This window comes from Salvelinus sp. IW2-2015, linkage group LG19 (genome assembly GCF_002910315.2).
Source record: "Salvelinus sp. IW2-2015 linkage group LG19, ASM291031v2, whole genome shotgun sequence".
Lineage (NCBI taxonomy): Eukaryota > Metazoa > Chordata > Actinopteri > Salmoniformes > Salmonidae > Salvelinus > Salvelinus sp. IW2-2015.
Window position 1 is genome coordinate 22,637,387 of NC_036859.1, and position 22,187 is coordinate 22,659,573.

The 22,187-nt window shown below is 39.3% G+C and overlaps 1 protein-coding gene across 1 annotated transcript in view; it reads right to left on the reverse strand.

Annotated features, from left to right (window-relative positions):
- Nucleotides 1-22,187, reverse strand: part of LOC111979548 (astrotactin-1-like) — a 229,425-nt gene that overhangs the window by 103,443 nt on the left and 103,795 nt on the right. Inside the window, 3 exon segments of the mRNA XM_070448910.1 lie at nucleotides 12,171-12,298; nucleotides 19,324-19,518; nucleotides 21,441-21,607. Coding sequence (XP_070305011.1) covers nucleotides 12,171-12,298; nucleotides 19,324-19,518; nucleotides 21,441-21,607 — 490 coding nt within the window.

Here is a 22,187-nt window from a genome sequence, read left to right on the forward strand (position 1 = left end):
ATTTGTGGAAGTGCACCAGTCCCTCCTGCAGCAAAGCATCCCCACAACATGATGCTGCCACCCCGTGCTTCACGGTTGGGATGGTGTTCTTCGGCTTGCAAGCGACCCCTTTTTCCTCCAAACATAACAATGGTCATTATGGCCAAACAGTTCTATTTTTGTTTCATCAGACCAGAGGACATTTCTCCAAAAAGTATTATCTTTGTCCCCATGCGCAGTTGCAAACCGTAGTCTGGCTTTTTTATGGCGGTTTTGGAGCAGTGGCTTCTTCCTTGCTGTGCGGCCTTTCAGGTTATGTCGATATAGGACTCGTTATACTGTGGATATAGATACTTTTGTACCTGTTTCCTCCAGCATCTTCACAAGGTCCTTTGCTGTTGTTCTGTGATTCATTTACACTTTTCGCACCAGAGTACGTTCATCTCTAGGAGACAGAACGCGTCTACTTCCTGAGCGGTATGACGGCTACGTGGTCCCATGGTGTTTATACTTGCGTACTATTGTTTGTACAGATGACCGTGGTACCTTCAGGCGTTTGGAAATTGCTCCCAAGGATGAACCAGATTTGTGAAGGTCTACAATGATTTTTCTGAGGTCTTGGCTGATTTCTTTTGATTTTCCCATGATGTCAAGCAAAGAGGCACTGAGTTTGAAGGTAGGCCTTGAAATAGATCCACAGGTTACACCTCCAATTGACTCAAATGTTGTCAATTAGCCTATCAGAAGCTTCTAAAGCCATTACATAATTTTCTGGAATTTTCCAAGCTGTTTAAAGGCACAGTAAACTCAGTGTATGTAAACTTCTGACCCACTGGAATTGTGATACAGTGAATTATACGTGAAATAATCTGTCTGTAAACAATTGTTGGAAAAATGACTTGTGTCATGCACAAAYTAGATGTCCTAACCAACTTGCCAAAACCATAGTTTGTTAACAAGACATTTGTGGAGTGGTTGAAAAACGAGTTTTAATGACTCCAACCTAACTTCCGACTTCAACTGTATGTAAATAAGTTATTTCTGTTTTTTATTCGTAATAAATTTGCAACCATTTCTAAAAACCTSTTTTCACATTGTTATTATGGGCTTTTGTGTGTAGATTGATGAGGAAATGTTTTTATTTAATCCATTTTAGAATAAGGCATTAACATAACAAAATGTGGAAAAAGTCAAGTGTTCTGAATACTTTCCGAATGCACTGAATGTTATTGGAATAAATCACTAGGACTACCACTCATCTCTCCTTGACCAAGTCTTCTCATATGAATAATTTCCATTGCTCCTCAATACATAAGTCTAATGTCATCAGTTGAAGGGCTCTCATACAGTATTGCATAAGTGGTGCCCTCTCTTCCATAACCATATTCATTACAAAGCATACTCTACACCACAGCATCCATAGTACATCTAGGTAATATTGAAAACAATATATCCATATTTCTAAAATGTACTCTTTAAGAGGTACGTGGAGATGCACATTTTGTTTGCTAATTGAAACAAGAAAGGTTATATGGATAGTTTGCATAATGGCCTGCAATCAATTCAAATCATATTGAAAAGATAAACTCATGTTAATGCATTTGTTACTCAAAAGGTCAGATATTCAGAACAGGTTATGTGATAAGTTCAGGTTTAATGGTTACGCTTAAGATTAAGGTAAAGTTGACCAACATGGAAGGTTATTTGTTAGACCACTGCAACTGAAGATATTCTGAACACTAGCTTTCCACTCTTCACTCAAGTTTTGATTGTAGATGGGCCAAAGTAACAAACCTGGTAGGAGACCTTGAAGCCCCATAAAATGGATGAAACATTGAAACTACAACAGTAGGAACTTCCTACATTTAAAGAATCAAACTAATTGAGGCCATTCATCAATCAGCATCAAAGACTTTAATTAACGAGGCAGATGCTGCTCATACTGAGGTTGAATCCCAAATGGCATCCTATTCCCTATATAGTGCACTACTTTTGACCAGAGCCCTGGTCAAAAGTGGCTCACTAAATAGAAAATAAGGTGGCATTTGGAACGGAACCTGAGTTTCTTAAAAAAATTCAAGGTGAAACCCTTTCCATTTTAGCATTGCTGAAGGTAATATAGTTTATGATACATTGACAGTTCCTATCTCCCAGATACCTCTGTGCTTTAGTGGTCACTAGGCCATATGCTGCAGCTTTAATTGAGAGGGACATGGGGAGAAGGTGTCTCTGTGTCACAGTATGAATCACTGCCATTCTGCTTACGTCAATGATCAAACCACCAACCACCAGTTCAGTTCGTACCGAGCGCACCAAAGACTTTCCAAATAAGTATTTGTAGCCTACTATAATCCTGACACTAGAAATAAACAACCATCTCTAACTAGACTGTAGTGTCAGTCAGTATACACTTCTGAGAAATGATTTCCCTGTGTTCTGTCACGTCTTACAGAAACTGAGATCTCTGTCGGCGTCTCCTCAGAGGAGGCCTGTAGATCCCAGAGGAACAGGTGCTCATCATGATGGCAGTCTTTGTGAGGGGCCACCCTTAAGGTCCATGCTCCCATGCTGGGCCCCCACTATATTAATTATCACATCTAATGCTGTCAGTTAATTAATTGACGTTTACCGCAGGAAATGAGTCAAGCAATTCCATATGATTAATCAGTGTCAAAGAACAAATTAAACCCCAAATGTGATTAACATTGAGGGCTGCATCCAAATGTGAATTTTAATGGAGCTTTTTCATGTACGCCAGAAATTAAGTTTTACTACTCACAGGTATAACACGTATTCATACAATGCTGTTGTCATGGAAATATATCCGTGTAACTATACACCAGGGATCATCAACTAGATTCAGATTTTTTCTTGAGCGGATGGTTGGGGGGCAGGAAGGAATAATTTGTAGACTGCAAATACATTGACCGCAAGTAGCCCAAACAAATATAATGTTTGACTTGCTTACATTTGTATACGATCACGTGTCGCTCTATTATGCATGGGAATACTTGGGAACAGATGTATTAAATTAAAATCACTTGGAGCTGATTTCCTGGTGTTTTTACAGACTTTTATGTCCAACAATAAATATTAAAAAATACTAACGTTTTTTTGCTCAGAAAACTCAACCTCTGGGCCGCTAGTTGGGGAACCCTGCTATACTCCTACTACTAGTAGATTACTGCAGAAACGTGACCTTTTAACCTTTTTACCCGTGAGTTCCATATATCTCTAACGGTCGCCCTAGTGTGAGTTTTTTCATGTGCGGATGTCAGAATGCACTCACTGTTCCAAAATGTGATTGTTACGCAACAGGAAAGTTAACCAGCGCTGCCCTCAAACCTGCTAATTATCTATAGGCTATGTTTCAACTTGTCAAATTTCAAATTCATTTCTAACAACTTTTATTTTCTAACAGTTTGAATTAAGGTGTGTTCCGCCTCCTCATTAATTCATATAAGAAGTAGCCCATTTCAATGTTGCGGACAATTTATGTTTGAGGCTTTACTGAGTCGGACAAACTTCTCTCTTCAATGAGGCCAAGCACTTCGCCAGTGCTTGGCTGAAAAGTTGCCAAACTAAGTTAATATTTTTCAGGCAATGGGTGCAGCCATCTTTGACTTTGTTTATTTGTGCCTTATAGTGAATGGCATTGTGGGATAGGGAGTTTTCACTTGTCAAACAAAAACAAACATGGCTGCCATCATAAAGAATTTAGCCAAATCTCTTTCTAAACGATATTACATTTCTCCCTTGTGCTCACCAGAGATGTGATACATTGTAAACAAGTCTAGCTGTTAGGTCGCTAACTTGTTATTTAGACTGGTTTATGGAATGAGTTTGGCTGTGGATGTGTTCCGTGTGATGTTTGGATGACGAAGTTCACATTTATCTTTTACAATAAAAGGTGAAATTGAGGAATAAAGTTGTGAAGACTTTTTTCCATCAGTACAAAACATTTTTGTCAGATCCTTTTCAGACAACAATGCTGTTTAGACGCGTCTGGTGGATCATATGTTCTGTTGCTACAGTACCAATCACATATTTGCGATGGTACGCTGCATGGACCACTCAACAATGATCACAAATTATGTGATCGTACGTGTCAAAGGGTTAATAATATCAATGGTTTCAGTTTGTCTTTAAGAGAAAGACACATTATTTTATACAAAGGTAAAACCAATTAGGTGGGTCACCTTGGGTGCATATATTTGTCCTAGTTCACATATGTGCATGTGTGTATTATAAACATGTGTGAATAGAAAATGTGTTTTTGCATATCCCAACTGCCCCTGACACACCCTCAGAGAGTGGGGTCACAACCAGCCATTATCACCAGTGACCCTGGAGCAATTAGGGTTAAGTGCTCAAAGACAGATTGCCCACCTTGTCAGCTCGGGGATTCAAACAACATTTTCTTTTTACATTTTAGTAATTTAGCAGACGCTCTTATCCAAATCGACATAAAGGAGCTATTAGGGTTGCTCAAGATTTTTTATCTAGTCGTCTCAGGATTCAAACCAGCGACCATTCAGTTACTGGTCCAACGCTATTAACCGCTAGGCTGCCTGCTGCCCTAGTAAAAGGTGGATATGTACTCCATAAAGTATATATTTGCTGAACAGGAAAAACGCAAATTGGCTAATTCCGTTAATTGTGAAAAGAAAATATATGTTGTAGCATGTGAATGCATGAGCAAGCCTGAGTCTGATTCCATATTAACATAGCAATTATCTTTGAAGCTAGGGAACAAGCTCAGCTTGTGTAGTAAAACTAGTTAACTTTATATACCAGTCTGTAAATTCAAATTGCCTTGGCAAGTAAACAATTACTGTAACTGTGCAACCAATTAATAGCACATGAGGAGAGGAGAGCGAGAGAAGGATCCTTTTAGAATGTTAAACATGGCTCTCCTAAGTGTGACACAATTAGGTTTGTACTTGGAAAACAGACAATGTAATTTTGTGGAATGTTAGTATATCTTAACTTAACCTTTGTTGCTAAAAATCAACTGCTTTATTTCACATATAATCGCATATATTAAGAAAAAAAAGGGCGTCAGGTAGCCTAGCGGTTAAGAGCGTTGGGCCAGTAACTGAAAGGTAGCTGGTTAGAATCCCTGAGCCGACTAGGTGAAAAATCTGCCAATGTGCCCTTGAGCAAGGCACTTAACTATAATTGCTCCTGTAAGTCGCTCTGGATAAGAGATTCTGCTAAATACTTAAATGTAATGTAAGAAAACTCAATGTCTCACCTATTCCACACTCACTTAAATAAAATGACACTGGCTTCAAGGTTTTAGACAAATTGCCTGTCAGTCAAAACAACACTTACTGTCACTCTCATCATTTGTCAGGCTAATGCAGCTATGATAAGCCACAATGAAATTGCGAATAAGCTACCCAACCTGACTGGAGTGTTACAATGTATGTTTTAGTGATTTATTAAAACTTTTTCAACATAATTATAGAGATGGCATTTATTGGGAAATAAAATAAAATAAAATAAAAAAAGGACTGATGCAAATAAACTGAGCCACAGAATGGTTCTGTGGGAAAGGAAATAGTCAAAACATCTACTGAAAACAGGCACAAAACCGGTAAGTAATGTAAGTAAGCTGACAGGAGCTGCTCATGGGTCCTGAACCTCCCAGTAGGGAACTGCAGCAGAACAGAATGCTATTAACACTGCAGGTCAAACCATGGCCAGCCAAGGATTGACCAGATAATATGGAAACCTACTCTGCCAGCTCAGGAACCCTCTTGACATGAGAGGGGGAAACAGTCAGGTTAGAAGCCCAGTAGCAGACACTGTAAATTTAAAAATGACATTTTAAAGGCTGAAATGCAAGAGTCTAAAAACACAAAATTATTCATTAGACCGCTTTACTCTAAAGATATACCCAGACACAGAATCATATTCTATAAACTGATACAGTAATAGTTATATGGGGAGGTGAAACTGAAATGCATTGAACACCAACAGAAGCCCCTGAAGGCATGACCTTCCTTTCCTGCGTCAAGTTAATAAAATATAGATTATGTGGCGTCTCAATGCTGACACATTTAAAGGTAACCATCGTCTGGAGACACTGAGGACGTTACACCCCTGAGGGATGGCTAGAACAGATAATATGAAAATAATATTACTTCTCTTCAGTTGAGGGTCTACCAACAAACATATGACCTTGACAGCTACAACTTATCTCCTTATTGCTTAATTTTTATAGATCGATTTTCATTTTAATTAAGCCTCTTAATGTTAGACTCGTGGAGGCTGAGTAATTAATTTGGGTGAATGTCATTCCAGATGAATTATCATAGCTATGTATTAATGAATCATGTGTGCTTTATTTGGTGCGGCTGGGATTGACTTGTAGGCTACATTTGTGCTTTATCTTTCTAAGATATAGGTCAAATACAGTAATGAGAGAATAATTCAGGAAAGTTACTCAGAACTGTACTGGATTCTTAGAATTGATAACAACAGAATATGAGCCTAACTAACAAAGTGTGTTACTCTGGTTTACCGCTGCATCTACTGTCATCAACCTTGTGTTATTGCATCAAGATGATCCCATCTGTCTGAGATTGATCAACTTTGTAAGATTTAATGTCTACTTATCAGTGGAAGCATGATAGAAATTGGCTTCCAGACATGAACGCAAGAGGCTAAGACACACTCAGTCACACACACATGCACAAACACACACCTCACCAAACACGCTGAATCACAAAGAAAATAGGTAAGCCAGCAGCAAACCSTCCTCTGATGCTATCAGTTTAGCGGAGGAAGACAAATCTTGTCAATAGCAATTGACCTAAGCCATGCCATTTGTATGGCTCTGTGTGAAAACTGAATTCACCAGATTGTTATTGGAATATGAAAGCTATTTTCAGATGCTGGTTGAATCAGCATCCATTACAGCTGCTTTTTGGAGAGTTTAGAACAGTGTATATAAACACATTTTTCTGGCTAGGGGGTCTACTAAATTAGATTGTGATGACCTGCCTGCARTGCAACTGGAAATGTCGACATTGATGCTATTCAAGCTTCTGAGAGATTGTTGATTGGATTTATTGGGTTATTACAAATCTGAACCTGTCACTTTTGCTTTTGCTTCGAGACTTGACTTCCGGAGATTGCCTGTGCGCAACTAATAACACAAAGGAGATAAAAACTCAGTGCGTCAAAACTCCTGTGTCAGCCGTTTTTCTTAACTGGAAACAGTACCCAGTACCCACTCCTTTGACGATCAATGGAATCTAATCTAGTGCTAGAGCACACAAATGATTGACACTGTGGTCCTTTTCACCTGTGGTGTTTCCCATTTTGTTCTCTCTCTCTGAATTGACACTTTCACTATACTCATTCAGATGCTTATATACATTTAGACAATCTGAGCGCTGAGAACATGACAGCCACTGCCTTTGTGAGAGAGTTTCCTGAAGACAATCGCTAAAAACACAGCTGCCCTTCGAGCCCCCGACAATAGCTACCACGACTGCTGGTCATTCTTTTTGCTTAAAGAAGCTAAAAAGACTTCTCCCTTTCTCCATCTTATGGGAAATCTGCTTAGTGGCAGTGAAAGCATACCTGCTTCCACCTTTCCAATTAAATTAAGATGTATTTGCCTTTCAAAGCCTCGCCTCCCTCTCTTCCCATTGGAATCATTGATGGAGCCCTCTGGCCTATGATGAATGACTTCCAACCCAGAGATGAATAGGAAGATGAATGCATTGCCCTGCGAGGGTTGGAGAGGTAGCGCAAGGAGTGCTGACATAGTGACAAATACACTGACCATGGCACCAACCTGCCTAAATCAGCAAGGGAGGGTGGCAACTGCTCAACAGCACCAGCAGATACTTCCTCATAGTCTCTGTTCCTGTCCCATGGACTATTAGCTAAGTTAGCAATGAAATGCCAGTTGCAGTATATTCACTGTTTCTGACATGATACAATCAAAGTGGAAGGATGCATATACCGGTATACACATTCAGGACTGTGTATGTTCACTAAAATGCTGATTAAGGAGAATAGTCCTTGTAAGGGTATACATTTCAGGTAATTTGAAAGATCAATTCTTCTGTGTAGGATTTTCAGATAGTATAGCATAGGGAATTTTGTAAAACCTAAATTGTAAAACCTAAGTAACATCTGCAATGAATCACTCAGACATTGGCATTTACAGTATATATTCCCATAATTTACATAATTTCAACCAGTTTTGCCCACTGCGGTTTTCTTTATGACACTGGTGAGGCCAATCATGTTATTTTTCTCTTGACTACTCTGCATCTGACAATGTCATGTTTCAGAGCAGAGCACAAAACCCAAGAATCACTGTGCCTGAAAGGACTTCAATGCCACCACACCCTGTATGCATAAGAATGTATGCTACACTCTAAAAATACAGGTGCAAGTTTGAACCAAATAAGATTCTTAAGAGCAAAGCCATAGGGGAACCATTTTAGGGTCTCTGAAGAACCATAAATGGGATGGTTCTTTGAAGAACCATATAAAAATCGAAAACCAGAAATGTTTCGGCCCTCCAGGACCGGAATTGAATAGCCTTGCTGTAGGGTTTTAAGCCTTATTTGCATATTTCCCAGGGTGCCTTTAGAGTTAATTTTAGAGTTACCAGTACCATGACTGTGCTTGCTAGTGACAGAGACATGGTTGTTGCATTTATTCATTTTCAGTCCTGTGGCCTTCACCAAGTGAGATCCTAAGTGAATATGTTGTCATTAATGTTATATTATTTAAGACAATAGAATGCATCATTTATAAGGCCTTCTTTTGAGGGCCTAGTTTTACCCAATACAGTAGCCTGAAACACATATTTTACAGGACACATCAAGCCTGCAAGTCACATTATGCTGGCTTGCAAAGTGATGTGTAATTCCTATTGGATTCCAGCCAGAGTGGGGATATACAACATTTAGKATTTTGTAACGCTCGTCGTGGTTGGAAGAAGAGGAGGACCAATGCGCAGCGTGGTAAGTGTCCATAATGATATATTTAAAAAATCAAACAGAACACTGAACGAAATAACAAAAGTACAAACAACCCAAAACAGTCCCGTATGGTGAAAACACTAACACAGGATACAACCACCCACAAAACACAAATGAAAACAGGCTACCTAAATATGGCTCCCAATCAGAGTGACACCTGCCTCTGATTGAGAACCATACTAGGCCAAACACATAGAAAATCACCTACAGAATCACCCACCCCAACTCACGCCCTGACCAAACTAAAAATAAAGACATGAAAAAGGAACTTAGGTCAGAACGTGACACATTTTTATTCACCCGCAACCTTCATTCAGAATGACTGCCATGGTTGGGTAGACTAAAATATGAGACTACCTTAAACTGGAACAACCATTTCAGGAACAGCTACAATAAGTCCAACTAAGAGATTGGAACAGTTTCGAAAATGTAAATTATTTATATTTGAGTAGCATAAGATTAATCTGTCAATCATAGATATTGAAACAAACAATTCAAAAAGATCTACCTGCAATAAAGCATGCTGGGAAATATAATAATGATGGAGGTGGCTTTGGTTCAATACTGGTTAATAACGCCAACACTAGTTGTTTTTTTACCACTTAGTGTTAATTTAACTCTTTACAGTGTTAATTTAACTCTTGAATCAACACTGGATAACACTGGCCAATTTGATGTGTGCTATGAAAGGGACACATCTGCACGCTTCCATACGTTTCAATAACTTTTTAAAATTCAGAACTGTTGATGTCACGTCAAGTACCCCACAAGAGTTCTCCAAAAGTTCTCCAAGAGTTCTCCAAGGAACCTTAAGAGCTGAGGAAGGACCATTTAATTTTTTTCTGTGTACTGTGTGAGATCAAATCTAATTGAACAGTAGCTATAGGACTATTACACAATGAGAATCTGTATCCCAAATGACACCCTATTCCCTACATAGTGCACTACTTTTGATCAGATCCTTATGGACCTTGGTCAAAAGTATTGCATTAAATAGGGAACAGGGTGCCATTTGAAACACAACCATTGGGCATGGTGAAGTGGTGATGGGATCCTGTGCTGTGTCTCTCCTCCAACCCCACGGCAACACTTGGATAGAAATGTTTATACTCCACAGAGGGACAAGGCCCTGGAATGTGATGACAGCAGAAGATCCATAAGATTATACTTTTTTGATATCCTCAGAAGTTTCCAATAAACATCACATTTTAACTGATGCCATTCTGTCTTTGTTGATTATCCATTACCTTAGAAATAACCTTGTAAATGTGGTTTGGAGTGAGACGTCCTGTAATGTCTAAGCCACCTTCTTTGAGAGGTCATATAAACCATCCAAATCTGGCCATTAGTATGGACTTTGTTTTGTTGCACCACTGGACGCATCGGGCCAGTTGCATCTAAACATAGGTACCATTACCATAGGCATAAATTTCATTTATTTAATTTAACTTTCATTTAACTAGGCAAGTCAGTTAAGAACAAATTKTTATTTACATTGATGGCCTACACCAGCCAAACCCGGACAACGCTAGGCCAATTGTGCACCGCCCTACGTGACTCCCAATCACAGCCGGTTGTGATACAGCCTGGAATCAAAACAGGGTGTCTGTAGTGATGCCTCTAGCACTGAGATGCAGTGCCTTAGACCGCTGCGCCACTCGGGAGCCATAAGCCATATTACCAAAGGTACCATAATAATGCAGAATAGTTTCTCATTAAAGCGTAACTATGTGTGGAGATTACAATATTTCATCTCCACTGTGAGTTTCTTTGTAATATGCAAGAGTAAATTGTCCCAGTGCAAATTCGATAGTGCTTTAATGGAGAAGACAACCTTTATACTGTAATGACTACTGTATGACAGCGTTACAACATACTGTATGATAACAGCTTTACAGTTTTCACAGCATATATCTAGCTTTGTTTCTTTCTTCATTATCCAGATAAAACGAAGAAACTAGAAAGTAAAGATCTGAGTCTTTACATTTCCAGGAAATAGGACAGAAATAGATTTCTCTAAAGTAGAATAGGCCTACTCCAAATGTTAAATATCCTGTTAAGCTCCCCTTGCAGTAATGTTGAATTGGACAGTAAAATGTTGTACCTGCCAACAACAGCAGCAAATGGGAGATGTGAATGGAATGATGAAAGATGCAGCACATTGAAGCCTGAGTCATTTGGTGGAGCAAGGATGGATCTTTTCCTCTGTTAATGAGGGTGGTTTACATTGAACCTCTGTATTCTGTCTAAATGGCACGGCTGGCACCATGTGCTGTGCTTGTAGTGTGGAGAAGCACCAGACAGAATTCAGATCTGAAGACTAATGAATTCTGACAGCAGTGGCACAATCCAAATCAGCCCATTTCCTCATGAAAAATGATTTTGTTAATATCTTCTCCCATTTCCTTCCAGTTCATTATTTACTTGGATGACATGCTTGGTAGCATGGCATGCTCTGTAGAGGGGATTGTGCAGGAACTTCGAGAGAACTCCGTTTGGATTCAATCACACACGTTTTTAAAAAAGTTGTTGAAGGTGGATGTGGATGGCGTGCATGTTTTATGAAAACACAAAACAAGGTTATTTGACAATACAGGTGTCAGGAGGAAAACACGTTGATTGTATAGATTAAAATGACAGACAAAACAACATGCTTTTTTAGATAACATTTTCTACAAAACTTGGAAGAACGACAAAATGTATGATTTTCTTTGTCAGACATCAGCAATACCAGCGCTAGTGACTGAGGTCAGCATTGAAAGGGACAGACGTAACCACATTCGTAAAAAATTGCTGGTCATAACTCCACAGAACAAACACCACCATAGCAGCAATATTGAATATTGTACAATAGTCAATTCAATTTAAACCCACCCAAATAATGGGACCCATTGGCTCTGCTTAAGGCAAAATGTTAGCCTGACATGTTAGTCTTAAATTCCAAAATAATCTGGGATGTTTCTTCTTGGAAATTGAACCCATGGGTTTATTGCCTGTGTTTTCATGCTACTAGCCAATCAAATCAGCTGCACTCTGCTGCCTCTGACTTCCCCTCTAGAGGGTTTTCTCCACTTTAAGAAAAACTGATATTGCACAATTTACGAAGCTTCTTGGTATACGTCGAAATGACAAAATAAGGGACAAAATCTATAAATTCCAAATTGCTCCTACCTGTGAGATAGTCTGGGTCAGGGACTGGGTCTGACAGCTCTTCGTGGCATTGCACCTCGGTTGGAACTGATGCCACAACCATGCCATCTGGGAGCTGCTGCTCGATGCCTCGGGCAAAGTTCTTCTGCCTGGATTAAGTATGACAAAACAGCCTATTTAGAGCCCCACAATTACTCACCCATCCAACTAGGCCTTATGAGGGAGAGAGGGAATAAGGCAGAGAAGAGCCAGTGTCAATCATTAACAAATTGCAAAACAGTATCTTCTGAATATGAAGAGGAAATTCAGCAACTCTTGGAGGAGAGTGGTAGTTGATAAAAAGTATTATTTATTGTTAGAACCAACACGTTTCAGCGAGAATCGTTCATAATTTTCTGGCAGATGGTTAAGAAAATCCACAGGAAATACTGTATGTGAGCATGCAGGGAGAATCAGAGACTTCTACATCAAACATGCCATTTTTCATTATGTTAAATGTCCTTTTATTCTGTGGTTCTCCTCCAGTTCCTAACCTGATATGCTAATTTTGTTCATGTTTAAGGCTCCCCCTAAAGTTGATTGACGCACCCGTGCGTCACATGGTGACAACATTTTTAATATTGAATAGCTCCTGTGTGTTTATGCTAGAGACTTACTGTTTCTTGTAGTGGCTTCAGCTCAAAAACCTCTTTCTGCCGATATAAAGTTTCTGCCTATTCCATAACATTGGGCTTGTGAAAGCGACATTTTTCTACACATGAGAGGATCTGGAAAGAAAACCGTCACGAAATCATCTGTAAAACCTGAACCGTGTGAGCTACAAAATATTATGTCACCGATATGCTTTTTTGGCACATTTTTCTAAAGAAAATGTTACCTAGAATTGTATTTTTTACAACATATCAACAATTACCTCTACGCAAGTCTGAAGCATATATCTAAGGATAACCACACACAATTTGATGAATGTACTGTAGATGCTTCTGAAGCTGAGGAAAATGAGTTGGCGTGTTGGAAGAGTCTGACTTTGGGAAAATGGCACTCCAAGACAAGTACACTGAAATTAGATTACCAAACACCAAACACTTATTTAGACATAATCACGATCTCTTCAAAGTAAGTTACTACATACAGTATAGTCCAGTTTGTTACATTCTCTATGAAATTGGATTTTAAATAATGTGTAATTATGGATGTATGTCCATTTTAAAGTGGTTAAAATTGATGACATTTTGATGACGATAGTATCAAAACATGACGATAGTAAAACATCCATTTCCATCAATKTTTTTTCATTTTTATGTTTACTTTTTGAAAATACTAATATGAATGGACCAAAATACCAACAAAAAATGTATAGCTACTGTCGATGCTAAAATGTAATTTCAGGCTGTGGTGCCTGGCCTTAATCCTGCTCAACCTGGTATACTCATCCCTGTCTCTGCTCACTGCATTCATTCATTACAATAGTGATAATATCCACTCCAAAGAGTCCATTTGAAAAGTTAGAAAAAGAGTGGATCTTAAAGGGCAAATTACTTTGAATTGAGTATGAAAAAAACTGTACTGCCGCTAAAGCTTTCACTTTCTCGATAAAAGGACCAGTGGAGGTACCTGAAAGTTATATGGAAGCACTTTCTTCTCTATGATGACTTTTCTGCATGCATTCATGTTTCTGGTAAGAGTCACTGATGAAGAAGATTTGAGTTTGAAAGGTGACCCTTAATCCAAAATCTCGATTTCTCCTCAAAAGCCGGAATCATGAATAACCATATGTATGGGAATACCAGTTACAAAGATTTTAGAACAGACAAATAATGAAACCTAATCTGTACAATAATGATATAACTACAGAAGGAAAAAAAAAAATACCCCTCATGTAGCTGAGCAATGGCTCTGTACAGCACATCTACAGCATACATCTACTCATATTAAATTGCGTTCTTTTGACTTGATGGTTAACAGCCACAGATGTAAACACAATAATAAACAGCATTATCTTTAAATAGTCAAAACATACATTTCCAGAATTGGGTTGAAACAGGAAAGGGGTGGGATGCAGTTACAAACCCCTCCTATTATTCATCACTGAGTGAAAATAACTGCTTCTATGAAAGGAGCATTACGTTATTTCCATGTTCCAAACACAAATGCCTGACTTGAAGCAACATTACTCATAGTCAGTGATTGAGCATCACACTCCCATTACTTAATATATTATCAAGGCACAAGGCGAGACCCAAATGCAGACACAGGAGGCAGATGGTTGGAGTCTTACAATGTTAATTAATCCAAAGTGGTAGGCAAGAGAATGGTCGTGGACAGGCAAAAAGGTCAAAACCAGGAGGTACAAAGTGGCAGACAGGCAGAATGGTCAGGCAGACGGGTACAATGTTCAGAAACAGGCAAGGGTCAAAACCAGGAGGACTAGAAAAAGGAGAATGCAAAAAGCAGGAGGACGGGAAAAACGCTGGTTGACTTGGAAACATACAAGACGAACTGGCACAGAGAGACAGGAAACACAGGGATAAATACACTGGGGGAAATAAGCGACACCTGGAGGGGGTGGAGACAGTTGAAACAGATCAGGGCGTGACATATATCTTACAACCACCTCTGAAATAGTCATTTATCCCTTCGAAGTCAATTACATAATGTTTCATAACTGTAAACAGCAATAGTCCTATTGATATTTAATATCTATAAGCAGTGTCAAATATACTTTAGCTTTCAGGGACTTAYAACTAGCAGGAACTGGATGTAACTGTAAAATGGCTGTGCATATTAGCTAAAATCATCCCCTTTGGGGGCATTTTCTGAAAATGAAACCTGACCCTCCATTGGAAACACTGAAATAATGGCATTACATGCCAATTCATTTGTATGGCCATTCCATGGCCGGGAGTAAGGAAAAGGAACACATTGTTAACAGTCATTAAAAGCATGAAAACTAGACTCATACATATCAAATATGTTGCTTTAGGCATAGTATAACAATACTTATCTCCTAAGCAAAGAAAATGGAGAAAAGGGTATTTATAATGCACCTTGGGCCTAGAGGGTAAATTGGTTTGAATGTGCCATTGTGATTAATTTGTATTGTCAAGAAGAAGTTACGCCTGTATGAAATATGCCATTGTTAAACTGGCTTAAAGCCAATTTCATATTAACATAGTCAATTACAGTTCCTGTGATCTAAAAATGGAAAACCAACAGTTTAATTTAGTGAGTTTTCTTTGGACTTTGGAATCTAACAAAATAGTAATAACGGGATGAGGTGAGCATAGATGCCCAAAAAATATTTKAGTATTTTTTCAAGATCAGAGTCAACCAAAGTAAAAATCGTATTTATATAYTATGTACATCCTGTGCATATTATTCTTCATTTGAAAGTCTAGGTCACTTTGAAAGAGTTCATGCCCATGTGCCTCTTCTTGAGTAATAGCTGGGAAATGAAAAATGTAACCTTTAACTGTTTCAGGGTTTCAGCTAACTTTATAATTTCAACTATGACATACCTCAGTGATATTTRTGACTTTTTGATTGTGATATAATTTTTTTTGTATTCCCCCTGATAATATCAGACGACAAGTGATGGAATGGGGCTGGGGTAAGAACTTTACAACGTGCAATAATTGAGGCAATGCTCTCCGGTGTTTAATATAATCAATCTAGCTCACACAGAAATTGTATATTTTAATTAAGCGAGTAGATAAAGGTGTTCCTCCTCTGAGGGGGTGAGAGGAGACACCCCACCAAGTAGTTTGGAAATGTGGTCTAAATCACGATCCCAAGCAGCCCTAATGAGAACAAAGAACACACAAATATTCATTAAAACCTGCTCTAAGCATGTTGTGTGGAGTAATGAGAGAGAGAGAGAGAGAGAGAGAGAGAGAGAGAGAGAGAGAGAGAGAGAGAGAGAGAGAGAGAGAGAGAGAGAAAGGGAGAGAGAGAGCAAGGAGAGAGAAGGTCTTGGAGCCAAAGGGAGGAAATAATGAGAAGAGGTTGCCTTTTTAACTCACATTATTCTAATGTTCTTCACTGCCTCCCTCAGAGACATTTAGATCTACCAGTAGGAAATCGCATCACTACTAAGTCTGTAGACATACAAAACAGCACCAGGCATCTCAGCTAAGATCCCATCCCATCTCTCTCTATGCTCAAGAGAAAGAGAAGAAAACATGTTTAATGGAATATCCCCTTATGTGGTCTTGTTATAAATCTCTGTGTCCCGGCCAGTCTTGGCCACATAAAAGCTCTGGCTAAGATTGTATGACACCTCTTATTTACCTCCAATCCTCCACAGAAAATTCTAACTTTTGAAATAATAATTACCAAGCCGACTCTYAAATTCAGCAGGAGCGATTCAGAGAACGACAAGTAACTTTTTTTAAAACATGAAAAGTGTTTCAGAGGCTGGTGAGCATGAAAGCAGGGCCCACAGCTCTGTGTGGATAGAATCAGACGCAGCTCTGTGGCACAGCCTGGAGCCTGGCCATCCAGCAGACTCTGCTCCTGCTGAGTGGGTACAGGCTAGCCTCATCTTATTCCAGCAACACCGGCTGTGAAGAGCCAGTGGGCACCTTCGCACTCTGCTAGATGTGTCCTTTAATTTCCTTCCCTTTGTTGTTCCAGCCAGACTAAATAAAAAGGTAGGGGTGGGATGCCTCTTTTTCAAATGAATAAAAGATCAACAGTCATACTTGACTATGAGGAAATGTGCACATTTTGTATAGTTTGTGAAACGTTTTGTGTACAGTAGTGTGGTAGAAGGGAGCTTGGGAGTTTGGAGAACCACATTTCTGTTTCTATCCAGCAGCTATGTGTTGTTTCTGTACTTTTCAGGATTTTTTTCAGGATAGTTGAAGTTTCCTTACTTTTTGCATGCTACGTTAATGATTAGACCGTGTTAAAATTGGACTTGCCTTTCATAAGTTTACTGTCAAAGAGTGCAACAGATGATTTGTGACACTCCAGAACCGTGGGGTGAAGCTTTTGATGAAGCGCCAATGAAACTCCAAGCACCAGGCTGGTATGAAACAGAATAATCCAAGTTTTTCTCTCCTTTTTTTCCAGGATGTCTCTCACGGTGATTCTCTTTGTAAACCATGCACGAGTCACACAAGGGCTTATTCCTCTCCATGGGGTGTCAGTCAATGGACAACATTTTATTTCTGCCGTGAAATTGTATTTACCTGGATAATGTGAAGACTATACCTCAAGTTAAAATACATTTTTCTCCTTTAAAATAATATAATTAAAATGTCACAAATTAATTAATAAACCCCAGCATTTAATATCAGTAACATTAGCAATTGTTTTTATCATTGAGAGAATGTTTATTCATAATACTTTTCTAAATTAAGTTTGAAGTTCCCTGCAATACTACATCATCAGCAGTAATCTCTACTTCCCAGTACTATTCCTCCTGTGTACCAAAGTTTTGACTATTTTCTTTAGTTTCCAATTAATTGTCAATCAGTATGGCATTCTTGTGAGGCTTAATGAACCCAAGGTAGGCACCAGTGCAGCAGCGCAGGTGACCCTTTGTTCATTGCACATTCAAAGTTTCATCTGCTCCAATTACGTTCCATTACACCAAACTGGRTCCTGGTCACTTTTAATTCACTTCTTGCCATCTTGTATAATTAGGGTTTGCATTAACCATGGCTCCCCAAAGAGGCTTTCTCCAGCACCATGTCTGGCTGCACTCTGCACAGGAGCATTTTGTACTTTTCAAAGTCTGTCTGAAACCCTGGCTGTCTCTCCCGGTGCTTTCAAAATGAGATCAGAGCATTTGAGATTTAGCTACAGTACTTGATGATATTAACTTCCCCTTGTTCGCCTTCCTCGAGCATTCACGTGACATATTGTAAGTGGATGCACTGCCTCTGGCTGCGGGATCCATGTGCACCCAAATTACATTTTCAGGACCGTAGATGATTTCCGTGACCTGACTTCCTGACTTCAGCGGAAAGGAAGCATCGTGAGTGGACGATGGTAATTAAGCAGCCCACAAAGCATGCTGCCACAGAACTTATATTCACAAAACAGGGCCTGCTGTGCCTTTCTTTAGATATTAAAAGCAGATCTTTAGATCCTCATTCACAAGATACACTGTATTTAGATGTACATCATTTTGSTAATTTTCATTGTGGAAGGAAGATGCCATACAGTACATATTAATCTTCTGAGTGCATTAGTCTCTCACCTTGCTTTAGTATACTATACATCTGTCACGACTTCCGTCGAAGTTGGTGCCTCTCCTTGTTCGGCGGTGTTCGGCGGTCGTTGTCACCGGTTTTCTAGCCGCCACCGATCTAAATTTCATTGTCCATTTGTTCTGTCTTTATTGTACACACCTGGTTTCCATTACATTATTATAAATTCCCTATTTAACCCTCTGGTTCCCACATGGTGTCACGATCGTCGTAACGTTGAAGAGAGGAGGACCAAGGCGCAGCGTGAAATGAATACATACTTGATTTATTTAACGAAGACGAAAATTAAGAACACTTAACAAACTAATACAAAACAATAAACGACGAACGTGAAGCTAATGAAAACTAGTGCTGACACAAACACTACACATAGACAATAACCCACGACCTACCCAATGAATATCGCTGCCTAAATATGGTTCCCAATCAGAGACAACGATAGACAGCTGCCTCTAATTGAGAACCAATCTAGGCAACCATAGACATACATCACACCTAGACTAGCAAACACCCATAGAAATACAAAAACCCCTAGACAATAACAAAAACACCTGCATCCCCCATGTCACACCCTGACCTAACTAAAATAATAAAGAGAACAAAGAMAACTAAGYCCAGGGCGTGACACATGGTTTTGTGCGTGTTTGTTCTGTGTTAAGCGGTCGCATATATTTGTGAGCTGGAATATTTTCCCTGCGTGGAATATTTAGTTGTTTTGTTGAGTAAAGTCCGGTATTACTCATTCTCTGTGTCCTGCGCCTGACTCCGTCCCACCTGCTGCACATTGACTCTTAACATCTCTGCCCATTGTATACCTTAATTTAAATGTTTTATAAATACATTTTTCCTCTAGCTGAGGACCAATTAAACAACCATGAATCAACCGTGAATCAAACATGAATCATTCCTATTTTATACACAAGCTATAACCCATGACACAACTCATACATTACCTGAAGGTAGCTTTGAGGATCTGCCCAGAGGTGATCTCCTTGGTGTGGTTGTTGTAGCCATAGAAGAGATCCCCAAAAACGGTTTGGTTGGCTGGGATGTCAGCTGTCTCCCCACAGTCCAGTCCCACGGTACAGGCTTCAGACAGGGGCTGGCAGGAACGACCATCTTGACCTTTCTTGTAATCCTCAATACAACTACAACGGCAGKCATAAAAAAAAGGGGAGCAGTGTGAGCTGATGTGCTCTTACATTATATTCAAATAGACTATGTTTAATCTACATTATACACGTAGCTTCTAATAAATATAGTCATATTCAGGGTTTAGACCGAATTCTGCTTGCAATTCAAGTCAATACAGGGATAAAAAATAGGTCGTTTTTTTTACTTATACTGGAAATCGATTTAATTGAATAGGTCCCTTTGGCTGTATTTACACAGGCATCCCAATTCTGATCTTTTTCTCACTAATTGGTCTTTTGACCAATCAGATCAGCTCTGAATATGTGAAAAGATCTGATGTGATTGGTCAAAAGACTAATTAGCAGAAAAAAATCAGAATTGGTCTGCCTTAGTGACTGACTGAAGAGTACATGAAATTCCAACTTGACATTATATAAACATCACTATGGCTATCTGTCAGGATTATTGACTTATTTTACTTGTGTTCATGGTTCACTATTTACTCAGAAGTGCACCCCTTTATGCCCGAGTTCAAGGAGATCCACAAAATAGGCCTCCTCATGATTCTATTGTGCCAATCAATTCTAGCTTTGTTGTATGGTGCTATTAATTAAATTCAGTGAACAAAAAACACCCCATTTCATTTTTCAAAAAGGGAATAATCCAAACAGTGAGTCCTCTCGACTCTTTCATATTTATGACACTTTGACATTCCAGTGTCTAGCGAGCTCTGTAAAATATATCAAAGGCAATGGGCCTGGGATTAAAGTGAAATACCCTTTCTTCATGATGACACTTCTTTCTACAGGAAAGTGTCACTAAAGAGGGTTAGATATATTTTGTCCATAATGCAGTCCTAATCCACACCGCATTTAAACTGGTTCACTTTCCCTGTCATATTATCATGTTTCATATGACAGACAATTAAGCACATTTGTCACCTACAGTCAGAAATACTTTTGTGTCAGGAGAAGACTTGACATTAAAAGAGAGGTCAAGAGATCTTTCTCTTTAAAGAGACAACCTCTCCAAGGCGAAGAGACAAATCACTCTGAGTGACTAACGCACTGCACAGCTGACATTTAAAAGACATACTGGTGCACTTCGCTTTCCTACTAGAACTATGTCATGACAATGCCATCACCAGGAATCTACTGAAGTGAAAAAGAAGGCAAGACTAGTACTACAGATTGTTAGGTTCTAATTATCAAAGTAAGAACTCGACGGACACTATGAAAGCTTAAACCAAGTTCATTCATCCCAGAGGATCGAACAGCTGAACCGACAAAAGACATTCACACAAGCACTGATATTTAACTCTTTCTCCTATGCTGTATCTCCTCCTACACATCTGAACAGCCAATGATGTTCAGAACCTTAGTGATATCTGTTCTTCCTCCTTTCTTCTGACCTGACCTCTGCCCCAAAGTGCTCACTTCTCCCCAACTTACGGCTGTCATGTTGACTCGTACCAGACAGTGTCTTTCCTCCTCCCATAGGATCCCTGATGGCTAACATTAATATATCTTGACATAACGTAAAGGTTATAAATTACCCTCTCTCCCTCAGTGAAAGGAATAAGTATATTTCATGATTTCATACGTCAAGAAATCAGAACCCAACAACATTTTGGTAGATGCATTCGGTTGTCCAACTGACTAGGTATCCCCTTTCCCTTCCCTACTATCATGGTATTGCTATAATTTCCTACATTGAAACTTCTGTCCTCCTTTTTAAACACTTCAGGATATGACACTATTTTATCAGTTCAGTGCCACAGAGACAGGGCCTGCATACCAAATAGCACTGTATTTGCAACACAGTGCACTACTTTAGTGCAACACAGTGGACTACATAGTGCACTACAAAAGTAGTGCACTATGTAGAGAATAGGTTGCCATTTGAGATGCATCCAAGTTCAGTAGTGTTCTCTCACCCGCAGAACATCTGGATGTTGTAAAGGGTGGGGTCGTCCTCCAGGGGGGCAAGCTGCTGGAGGCACAGTTGTTCACAGCCTCCGTTAAAGCCGTCAGAGCAGTCGATGCCAATGTGGTGGTCYTAGCAGCCTGTGCCATCCTTCATGGGACTCAGTCCAGGAGGGCACTAGAAAGAATGGGAATAAAGGATACAGGATGTCACAGAAAGTCAAAAACAATAGGGGCACAGATCAACTAAAATACACTAGGGATGTGATCTGGTTTCATATTGGTCAAATGTAATCATTTTACAAATCTTTAGTTCACACAGAAATAAGTAGAGATCAGACACATCCAGATCTCATGTGTGTGTACAAATTGAAAATGTAGCAAAATGAGAGAAAATAAAGGTAACGGCTTTGATTATATTTTCCCAAACAACATTTGATGAACTCTGTCACACCACAAAAGATGTGCTGCTAACAAAGATATATGAGGCATAAATTCACAGAGGCATCCAGAACTTCTACAACTCTACACCTGCTTCCAGAGCTACAAAGACTCCCCTATCCTTCCCAAAGCAATTTTTCAGAGGCCAGTGAAGCCAAATTCACATTTTCTGTCAGACATTCCTTAAAAGGGGACTTTGATGGGATGATACTTAACAAGGCACCCCTGCCTGTAGAAAAGAGGAAAATACTCTGTTTGCCTTCAAGCAATAAGGAAGCATAAGCAACATATATATTTATTTATTTAATTACTCTCCC